The sequence below is a fragment of the Mirounga angustirostris genome, unplaced genomic scaffold (genome assembly GCF_029215605.1).
Source record: "Mirounga angustirostris isolate CCGP_5_RB_7025 unplaced genomic scaffold, mMirAng1.0.hap1 SCAF_2, whole genome shotgun sequence".
Lineage (NCBI taxonomy): Eukaryota > Metazoa > Chordata > Mammalia > Carnivora > Phocidae > Mirounga > Mirounga angustirostris.
Window position 1 is genome coordinate 187,921,068 of NW_026991710.1, and position 11,539 is coordinate 187,932,606.

The 11,539-nt window shown below is 39.8% G+C and overlaps 1 protein-coding gene across 4 annotated transcripts in view; it reads right to left on the reverse strand.

Moving 5' to 3' along the window:
- Positions 1-11,367, reverse strand: part of TRAPPC11 (trafficking protein particle complex subunit 11) — a 48,175-nt gene extending 36,808 nt beyond the window's left edge. For 2 of the 4 annotated variants that reach the window (XM_045879623.3, XM_045879622.3), the window contains exons 1-7: positions 11,189-11,367; positions 8,753-8,977; positions 6,346-6,515; positions 5,425-5,495; positions 4,291-4,405; positions 890-989; positions 454-527 (exon numbers count right to left, since the gene is read on the reverse strand). In XM_045879623.3, coding sequence (XP_045735579.1) covers positions 454-527; positions 890-989; positions 4,291-4,405; positions 5,425-5,495; positions 6,346-6,515; positions 8,753-8,956 — 734 coding nt within the window. In that variant the 5' untranslated portion in view covers positions 8,957-8,977; positions 11,189-11,367. Of the gene's footprint in view, positions 1-453; positions 528-889; positions 990-4,290; positions 4,406-5,424; positions 5,496-6,345; positions 6,516-8,752; positions 8,978-11,188 lie in introns of those variants that run through there. The other 2 variants (XM_045879624.3, XM_054508558.2) reach the window with 2 other exon arrangements.
- Positions 11,368-11,539: the final 172 nt, after the last annotated feature.

An 11,539-nucleotide genomic window follows, 5' to 3' on the forward strand; every position in this document is an offset into this window, starting at 1 on the left:
ATAAACTTAAACAAATTTAATTAAAAATAAAATCATAATTGAATTAAATAAATGCTCTATGCAGATTAAGAAATTCATACCATTAGACAAGATAATGTTTAATATACACTTAACTGTGGAAATCAGTCAACACAAAAATTTCACTGAATATACAAATAGTCAACAGGATGAGAAGAATTTCAATATGTTTCTTTAGATCATGAAATTTAATTAAATTAGACCAGAAAACTTTATGACTATGAAATTTACTTCTGATAAAATGAAAAATTTTTTTAAATCTCAAAAATATTATATTCCAGTCATCTCTAAACAAATTAAATATTACATACCTGAGTCTAACCAACATAAGCATTTTAAAATTAAAGTTTGGTTGAGATTCATAAGTTGCCTTTAATATGTTACTGTTAACACAAAAGTAAGAAAAATTTAGTTTGACAACTGTTAAAAACTTACTTCAGAGCATTTTGTGTATCTTGTTTCAATTCACTGAAGAAAGCTATTTTGAACTGATGTCTAACAAATAAAAGCTGAAAAAAAGAATAGAAAAAAGTTATCATTATTACACACATTCTCTTAAAATGTAAAAATTAGGATAACATTAAGAGGAGACATCAAAGTACGAAGGAAAATACTCAAAATTAAAGACCAAGAATTATTCCAACAAGCATTGTTAAGGAAGCTAAAAAATCTAGAAGAACTTTAAGGGCAAAAAGTAGAGAAACAAACTAGTTTTTAAAAAGCTTAAAAAAAAAAAACTTCAAAAGCATAGAAGCCAATTAAAAACATCAAAGCATTACAGATATTTAATAATCTCTTTGAAAATAACCAATGATAATAATCTGCTCTTAGAATGCTTCTATTAGTTCCTTCTTTAGGAAAAATAATTTACCTGGTGTGTTGTTTTATTCAAAAATTCTTTATGAGATTTCACTCTTCTGATCTCAGTGTAGTAATAAGTCTGTGCATGTTCATAAAAGGCATTTTCTAATCTGTTTAAAAAAAAAAAAAATCAACATTCAAACACTAAAGTTATTTTAAACCAAACTGTTCTCAAGAATCACCTTTGTAAGACCTGAAAGTAAAATCCTGACAGAGATGATGTCTAGCTTACTTCATGGTAAAGACAAAAAGTAAAGCAAAATATACTAAATTTCTAAATAAAAAATGTACTAGATAAGACCCCAAAAGCCATTTTGATTTATTTACAGTCTAAGAAATAACTAATAAAAATAACTTTTTTGTAATTTGTAGACATTAGGTGTTCTCTAAGATTACTTCCACCCCTTTCATTTTATAAGAAGTGTGAAAGAAAAAGATTTCCAATATTCACTTAATTTGACTATTTTTTGTGCTATTAATATTTAAGGTTAGAGGATAAGAAAGCTAATGGAAAAAGCACCAAAAATGAAAACTAGCAAATGAGGGGCACCTGAGTAACTCAGATGGTTAAGCATCTGCCTTCAGCTCAGGTCATGATCCCAGGATCCTGGGATCGAGCCCCGTGTCTGGCTCCCTGCTCAGCAGGGAGTCTGCTTCTCCCTCTCCCACCGCCCCCCCACCACTTGTGCTCTCTCTCTATCAAGGAAATAAATAAAATCTTTAAAAAAAAAAAATACTGGCAAGTGAGAGCAAAGTAGCATTTATAGGATTCAAATCCTGCTTCACTCCCTAACTTTGAGATAACATAGGAACAAAGAAAATTTGACCACAGATAGACAGACAACTCAAAGCTCCTTTTGTGAAAATAAATATGCATTACAAATATCTGCCTGGGGCATGAAAGAAAGCTAAATTCATAGTTAGATAAGGCTGGACTTCAAGGTTTTTCCTCCTCAGAATAAAACAGAATTTTGAAACTATATTCAAAGAGTTTAGACATATCTAAGGAAATGCTAAGAAAAAAAATGGAGGGGCGCCTGGGTGGCTCAGTCGTTAAGCGTCTGCCTTCGGCTCAGGTCATGGTCCCAGAGTCCTGGGATTGAGCCCCGCATTGGGCTCCCTGCTCGGCAGGAGGCCTGCTTCTCCCTCTCCCGCTCCCCCTGCTTGTGTTCCCTCTCTCACTGTGTCTCTCTCTGTGAAATAAATAAATAAAATCTTAAAAAAAAATGGATAAGCCAAAAACTTTAAATATTTGATATACTTCCTAAGGTAAGATTTTCTATTTTTATTTTTTTTAAGATTTTATTTATTTATTTGAGAGAGTGAGAGACAGACAGAGAGAGAGCACAGGAGCGGGGGCAGAGGGAGAAGGAGTGGGAGAAACAGACTTCTGCTGAGCAGGGAGCCCGGCACAGGGCTAGATCCCAGGACACCTGAGCCGAAGATAGACACTCAACCGACTGAGCCACCCAGGTGCCCCAAGATTTTCTATTTTTAAAACTACAGTTTTTAAAATGTTAAAACATGAAAATAATTAAAATTAGGTGCTAACTTTGAACCATACACTGTTTGAAAGAATATACTAACCTAAGCTGAACTATAAAGTTTTATAAATGGGTGACCTTTGTTCTGAAAGGCAAAATATGATACTAAAAAAAAAAAATCTGCTGGTTAGCACGACACTGATAGTCTATTGCCCTAAGAAGAAAGGTCTGGGGATTTGGAACACAGATTTTTAAAAAAGAAAAATCCTTAACTCATCACAAATTTGACAATTCTTTTAAAAGTATTTTGACTCAAAATGATCAGTGAAACTCTAAAGCACAAAAGATTCTCACAATCACTCAACACAACACACAGAAGTTTTATACACATTCTATTGCTTTGATACTTAAAAAAAAATTAACTAAATCACTGACGTCTTGTAGCCTGTAAACTAAATACATCAAAATGTTCTGAAAGCACACGAATGAGTGAGGGTGCCACCAGCAACTCTGCTAATTCCCCCCGAGGTCAGACACTGAATGTGAAGATTTACTGATATTCAGCTTTACCCTCTCTCTTAAGATAAAACGCAAATAGGAAGAAACGGTCTAATACTGTCTTCCCTCATCTCCTGTGGACTGTCTCACCCCTGGTGCTCACATCCAGAGTTTGGAGGTCCTAGGTCCAGAGCACTTGCTTTTTACATCAGCCATTTTGACACTGTACTCCTTATTTAAATGTGGCATTATTCCCAGGAAGGGCAGAAGCCACAATTCCTGCTTCCCTTAGCTGAAGAGGACCTTAAGGCAGGGTTTCTCAACGTCAACCCCACGGGTGTTTCTTTGTTGTGTGGGGCTTTCCTGTGCCTGGAAGGATAGAGAGCAGCATCCCTGAACTCTCCCCAAAAGATGCCAGTATTGGGAAGGAAGTCTCCGTGGGGGCCATGATAAATGTCTCCGGCATTACCTAGTGCTCCCTGGAGGCCCAAGTCACCACAGTTAAGAACCACTGGATTCAGGGACTGGATGGAGGACAATGGCTAAAAAGAAGGCTGCATGTGAACTCAGCCTTAAAAGTTGAGCCAGAGAGCCCAGAAAGGGGAGCTGGAAGGAAAGCACACTGACAGGAAGCCACACCATGAACGGGGAAATGATGCAGCGCAAAATCAAGGGCCTCAAGAGGTGGTCAAAGGCCGGCTCCACAGTCAGCATGGAGTCTGCTTGTCCCTCTCCCTCTGCTCTCACTCTCTCTTTCTCTCGGATGAATGAATAAATGAATAAAATCTTAAAAAAAATAAACTTCTTCTCTGCAACACTAAATGCTAGAAAACAAGGGACTGTGGTCACATATTTTGTGAGATATGGTTGTGTCCCAAGTCAGATGCCTTTCATATATAAGGGCTTTATAAAGATACTTAAGATACGATCGGCCTCAGACCCTTCTTAAAAATTACTTAAATAATACATCACCCTATCGAAAATGAAGCAATGAAGGCCAGAAATGAAGACACTATCATATGAAAGGACAAACAGGTCATGAAAGGACATATGGTGCTTACTGAAAAATACAATGGAAAAACAGGTAAATATTTTTTTTAAAAATGGAAGTTGACTTAGATATATATTTGGTGTCAATGAGGTAATGCTATGTGGCAGTTCAGCATGTGTTGTATGATTACATCCATTTTTACATTAAAAGAAATATTTGGACAGAAACTTAAGAAATTATTGATAGTGGTTCCAATAAGGGACTGGAGAAGGTTAAGGAGCTGAAAAGGGGGCCTTGTGTTTTCACCTCCTAGTCTCTATACCCTTTGAATTTTTTCCCATGAACATGTATTTTTTTTAATTAAATGAGTCTAAGCAACCAATTTTCTAGTGCCTCTGAATAATCTAAAGAAAAAAAATGTTTAAGATCTTTATTTACCTTATAATATAACCCACCAGGTGGTCAGTATGGGGCAGTACAAACAAAGATTTTCCTGAGAGTTCACAGGCATTACATAAAGCTGCGGCTCTTTCTGATGCAGTAACATCTTCTCCTGTTGACAAATCCCATAAAGGTGAAGAGAGAAATAAAACGATTTATGTATTTTTCTAAATGAATGGTTCCCCAAATCTAAACAATATAATTAGGAAGAAAAACCAAACCCCCTTTCACCATGTCAGCAGAAGGCCTCCTGGGATCCTTGAGGGGTCTGGTGGGGGGGGGAAGGGGTCAGTTCTCAGAAGTCCCACAGTACATATCTGTTAGGAAAACCCTGTGGAATTTTCTACTGAGCCAAGATAGACAGGCCAAGTAATGCCAATAGATATGCCACATAACTGTTTCAAAACTGTAACTAAAAACAGAAGCAATAATCCAGTGGTTTCTAAAACTCGGATCCCACTAGTTTCTAAAGAGAAACAAAAAAAAACATTTTGGCCTCTCAAAGTCTTAGAATGTAGGAGAAATAAGCATTTGAAGCTAAGACATTTTCTTATAAGAAACTAGAAATCCTATTGCACTTCTCTTTGTCCTATAGCAAATTAAGAAAAAAAAATCACAGAAAGCATTTCAAACTGACTTCAGATAAGTAAATAACATTCTTTTTTAAAAAATCAAGTGATGAGGGGCGCCTGGGTGGCTCAGATGGTTAAGCGTCTGCCTTTGGCTCAGGTCATAATTCCAGGGTCCTGGGATCGAGCCCCGCATCGGGCTCCCTGCTCCTTGGGAGCCTGCTTCTCCCTCTGCCTCTCTCTCTGTCTCTCATGAATAAAAAAAAAAAAAAAAAATCAAGTGATGAAATGTTTTGTCAATTTATGTATGCCTATATAGTGAGGTAAGTGGAACTGGGAGGGAAGAGTATTTTAATATTAATTTTTATTAATATTTTAATTTTAGCATTTTATTTTTTACGATAGGCACTTATTCATGCATTATCAGTACTTTTTAAAGTGAACACACCATCTTTCCTATAATTGAATGCATAAAAGATTTTAACATCAAAAACTATACCTCCTGATAATAAGAATGAGAAGTATAAAGCAATTAATTCATTATCAATTAACCTTGTGATACCTGGTGGCAAAGGAGTTTTCTTCTGAATCAGAACCACTGCAACTTTTGTGTTTCTCCCTTGCAAACTTTGCCTGCAATGGAAAAATAATAAAATTAATTAAATATACCTAAATTGTTTTGACTTTTAAAAAATGTATTCAAGACTCTACATAGGGGCACCTGGGTGGCCAAGTGAGTTAAGCACCTGCCTTTAGCTCAGGTCATGATATCGGGGTCTTGTGATTGAGCCCCACGTTGGGCTCCCTGCTCTGTGGGGAGTCAGCTTCTCCCTCTCCCTCTGTCCCCCCCCACCTCCGCTCGTGCTAACAGATGAATAAAATCTTTAAAAGAAAAAAAAAGAATTTACATAAAGTACAAGCTTGATGATTCAACTGAAGAAAGAAAAATTTCAACTAAAAACCCCCAAGATTAGAGGAAATCTTCCTGCATCCAAAGAAACTTGTATGCTACAGTGATTTCAGTTTTAAAAGTATACTCTCATATCAAGCTTCTAATCCTGACAAAAATCTGCTTTAAATATGTAATTTCATGTAGAAGTTATAAGGCAACTTATTTCTTGATGGTGATACATTACATACTGGTCATCCAAAAGAATTATTTTGCAACCGGAATGGTGATAAAACAAGTGTCTTATGAGACTAAATAGCAAATTACTATACTTCTCCCCCAATTTATAAAGGCAAGGAAAAAAACCATTTGGAAATTCAGGCTAATGTGTCTTCTACATTTCTTCACACACCTTAGCATTGGTGAAGTTAAGCATTCACGTTAAGCTACCTGTCAGGAACCAGACAAGTGTCACTGGAGGTCAGCGATCCCCGAATGAGCGCTGCAGTCTCAACAGCACTTGGCTGCCTTGAATAAATGTTGGGAAATTGTACAACCTCCCGTGGTCCGTCCGATACACGGAGAAGACTGTACCTGACGATTTCCACTCTGGTAGCGCACTCGGACTGCTTTTCTTTCCACTGGGGCTCATCCCAGTCCAGTTCATAGAACACAACCACCAGGGCCGGCACCAGATTTAGATGTTTATTCATCCAGCCGGTCTTCAAAATCCCCTTAGGAATGTACCATTCATAGGAAGTTCTCTGCGAACATTGGCAAAAGCAGAAGACACTGATTTGGTAACAGCAGAAGCCACCTATTACTGAGTGGGACGCACTTCCTGTGCATTCATCTCATTCCACATACACACGACACATTTTTAAGATGAGGAAATTCAGGCCTACAGAGATCACACAAGAGCTAACAAGTATTGGAGACAGAATCACAACAGTGAGTCTGCTACAGTTTCCATTGAAAGAATAACCGGGGGCGCCTGGGGGGCTCAGTCGGTTAAGCAGTTAAGCGTCTGCCTTCAGCTCAGGTCATGATCCCAGGGTCCTGGGATCGAGCCCTGCTTCAGGCTCCCAGCTCAGCAGGGAGCCTGCTTCTCCCTCTGCCTCTGCCTCTCCCCCTGCTTGTGCTCTCTCTGTCTCTCTCTCAAATGAATAAAATCTTTAAAAAGAAAAAGGAAAGAATAATCAAAGCCAAAGCACTTCTAAAAATGTCCAGGCTCTCAAATATCCTGGAAATCATTAGCCCCTTTCCAGGTGAATTCTATTCCTCACCGTTCCAGTTTCCGTTCTTGTCAAAGCAGCTCAAATAAAATATGATCTAAAACCCAATATGGCTTCATTTGTTTCAAAGACACGTTGCCAGGATGGCATTTTACCTTACTTGTGGATGGAGGAAAAAAATGAAGGACAACTCTTAAGTACAGAAGTGCGGTAGCAGTCACTCGGGGGTCAGCACTAAGCGGCTAAGTGCCACACCGTGGGAGGGACAGGGGTTGGTGTGAATGTTAGCCCTGAAGAAACTCGCTGAAACCTCAAATCGCTTCCAAAGCGCTGGTCCCAACTCAGACAACTCCCAACAGTCTCTTCAAGTGAGGAAAGACAATAAGGACGGTAAGGCAATCAAACACAAAAAACCCAGGGACTCAGGAAAGAATAAGGAATGGGCACATGAAGAGCTCCCGCGCTGCAGAATGGATCCAGGACAAAAGGCGGAGGGCTGTGCTGGGCACTGGACCTCCTAGACACAACCTCCACACTAAGAACAAACACGTAATGGCCAGGGTACTCTCCCTTGCACAGTTCAGAGAGAGCACGCAGCTTTGACAACCAGGGATATGAAACCACATCTCTACTGGTCTGCCCCACATGAGCAGAAGGATCAGCCAGCCACCAAATCCACAGGTCCTACCCTTCCAGAGTTTCACTGAGAAGGCCTTGCGTTTACATTTTTCATAAACATCACCAGTGATGATGATATCCTTGGTCCAAAGACTGGTCTGTCAGAAACATTGCTCCAGGGCAAAAAATAAAAATAAAATAAAAAAAAAGAGCAGGTGGCCTATTCTGATCAGTGTGTCTTGTTAACCGACTTTCAGACCAACTCATAAGATTATGATAAACAACAAATCAATGTACATGATTTTCTTTAAAAAGCAAAGTAAGCACTTTTTATTTATTAGCTGCTATTATTAACATCATTCTCTGATTTTTGTAGGTAAATCCGTCTCTTCTATGTTCAACCTAAAAGTCAGTTTTGAACTTTCCTCCCTCCACACTAAATAAACTGTTTTAGTTTATGTACAACTCCCCAGGGACAGAGAGCTTATCTTATTTAAATTTCTATCACCAGCCTATTGCATACTTCCTAGTACCTAACCCAAAAAAGCAAGTGCTCAAAAGGGATGTGGGAAATTGAACCAAACTGCAAAGACCGTGGATTCTATAATGACACTGGGTAATGATAAATGGGGAATGTGAGATCTTCCCTTTACTTCTTTTTTCTTTTATTTATTTATTTGACAGAGAGAGACACAGCAAGAGAGGGAACACAAGTGGGGGGAGTGGAAGAGGGAGAAGCAGGCTTCCCGCCAAACAGGGAGCCCGATGCGGGGCTCGATCCCAGCACCCTGGGATCATGACCTGAGCCAAACGCAGATGCTTAACAACTGAGCCACCCAGGCGCCCTGAGACTTCCTTTTAGAGAGGGCTTTAAGCAAATGCAAAAAAAGAAAACCCAGGATAGAAAGCTTAATAATTATAAAGTAATTATTCCTCTGGGGTTAAAAAAAAAAATAGCTATCATTAAACATACCTATAGTGTATTACATACATGAAAAAGCCTTGGGTTTTCTTAATGAATCACTATAACCATGGCTTTGATAAACTCAGGGGTTTTCCAGCACAGACATTAGGAACAAAAAAGGTATACACGCATAAAGAGGAAGAGAGGGAGAGAAGGAAAAGGCCCCATGCAATCATGTCATTACCTTAGGCCTACATTTGGGATACTCATGGTCACCTGGGAGCACCTTGAAAGATATTGGTACCCGATCAGCCCTCCGATTGGCACAGAAAGCGTCCCAGACAGCTCGATGGACAGCATTATAAACCACATCCAGGCCCGTAAGGGTAACAAAAGCCATAGGCCGACAACATAATTCCACAGGGAAGTCCCACTGTGTGGGGCTCATGTTCAAGGTGTCAGGAAAAATCTGAAATACAAATGTAAATACATTCAAAATGTCTTAAAAGCCCATATCCATATCTCATCTATGAGCCTCCACCATTTATAAAACATTACAAAAAGGCAAGAGACTGAATCTTTTCGAGTGTCTGCAGGAAGGTGATCAAGTTAAAATAGGTCTCATGACTCATTTCTGACATAAAGAAAAATAACTGCTGACTTACATATAATAAATACAACTATCTAATTTCTTCGTAATTGCTAACATCTAATTTCTGAATTCCTGGGAAATTATTAAAATAATATACTACTTATTTAAATAGCTATGATTTCTCACTTCTCCATAATTAATGTAAAGTGTACTATTTAAAGGAAAATCTAGAAGAGATAAACTAACAATGAAAATGTCTAGGAGGTACAAGTTTCCACTGTGTCCTTCAGCTGACAATCAACCTATAATAAATCCTACCACACGCTAATTATAGAAAAGCAATTATATAAAACTGTATTTATTCCAAAGAAAATTGCCATTATATTTTAAAGACCATTTCTCATTTCCAAAATCATGTATCAAGAGTTCCTTTTCAAAGGTGATCTTCCCAGTATATCTTACAGACCTCAAATGCAATTTTTGTGAAAAGTGAAAAGCACTGTACCACTACTTGATAACCAAATATTTTTAGCTGAAAAGTTAATTTAAAAAAGATCATTAGGCTTCTCACACTTAAGTACCAAAAGAATAATGGGTATTGAATAAATGATTTGGAAAGCTTACCAGAAATGACAAATTTCTATAAGACATAGAAGTTTTAGAATTATTTAAGCAGATATTTTCCAGACAGGATTAAGCTATGAGGGCAAAGGATCACCAGTTCAGAGAAAGAAAAACTCTAGTTCTAGGGAATTTGGGGTTGAAAATTAAGAAGAGATGGTCAAAACACATTATACAGGGGCCTTTGCTTTATACCAAAGAATCTAGATTAGAGCCCTAAAGGTCCATTTCTTCATTTAAAAACCCCAGAGGCTCATGAGAATTAGCTGTGGTCTTTGAATATGGAGTGGAAATAAGGGATCTAGAAATGACTTACAAAGCTTTAAATCACAGTGCTGTCCAAAAGAAATATAATATGAGCCACATAATTTAAAATTTTCTAGTCATATTAAAAAATAAAAACAGGTGGAATTTTAATATTCTATTTAACCAATGTGTCCAAAATGTTAATACTTCGACACAAATATAAGTTACTGAGATATTTCACTTTTCTGTATCAAGTCTTCATTATCTGATGTGCATTGTACATTCACAGCACATCTCAATTCAGGCTAGCCAATTTCACATGCTCAACAGCCACATACGGCTACTGGCTATCATAATGGACAGCCCAGCTTAAATTATTGTCATTCTGTCCCCAAAAATTAACGTATGAAAACTGTATCAGAAATTCTTGCCACACACTATTAAAAGCTTTTGGCACCTGAGACAGTACTGCTTATTCTACAGCAAAGGGATGGGAATGGGAAAAACACCGGCAAAGGACAGGTGCAGAGGTTGTGTGGATCTTAATGACAGTCTGCAGAAATTTCCAGATCTCCTAGAAGCCAATGAAGCAACTAACAAAGTAGGACATGCAAGGAGGTGCAAAAGTCATAAGTGAACACGCTGGAAGGGAGATCATGTAACGCAAGGGGAAGTACTCTGGAAGCTGGCGTGGAAAATACTAAGGAAGGTTCTTGAAAAGGATAACATACTGCAAAGAAAGGCGACCTAATCAAAGTGGCAGGTTAAAAAACACAACGTGGTCACTATTTTTTAATTCATGCAGGTTCAGGGTGTAGTACACAAGGCTACTAAGGACTGCAAGACGATTCTAAGGGGAATGACAATTTGGGGCCGGGATGGAGCGGGGGTGGGGGCGGGGAACAGATGTTGAGAACGCGAAGCACCCACTTTACTTAGAAAGACACCATCCCCAGGGTCTCAGCATTCTGCCCAGGGAGATCCAGTGAGGAAAGGGAGAAATAACGCCGCAGCCCTCAAGGCAGACGCGATCTTCCCCCTCTCCTCTCCCTCCCCTTAAAGCCTGAAGGCCCTAGGGGCTGGAAGAGAAATGCCAGGGCTGCACCCGCAGACGCCGAAGGAAAACGCAGCCCCCTCCCCCTCAAAACCAGCACTGTTCAGAGCTAGCGCTCTCCCTCGGCGGCCTCGCCGGGCCCCGCGGGTCTCCGGGGCCGGACTCACCCAGGCCGCACGCCCCGGGCCCGCTGCAGCTGTGGCCGGTCGCCGCAAGCCGGGGGACGGCGCGGGGAAGCAGGTAGGGTGTCACAGAACGCCGGGGGCCGTCCCTACCGCCACCGCCCCAGAGCCCGGGGCCCGCAAGCGAGACTTCCCGGCACTCGCCGGCGCAGGCACAGGAAGCACTTTGGGCACCTGAGTGACAGCGCTCTACGCCAACCGCTGTCCCGAAACTTAACGCGGCTCCACAAAACGTAGGAAGACGCTCCATTTCCGTAGGAAATAGGGGTGGGGAGAAAAGGAGCCAATAGGAAAAGCGGGAAGGAGGAGGAGGCGGAGCCTCTGCCGCTACCGCCC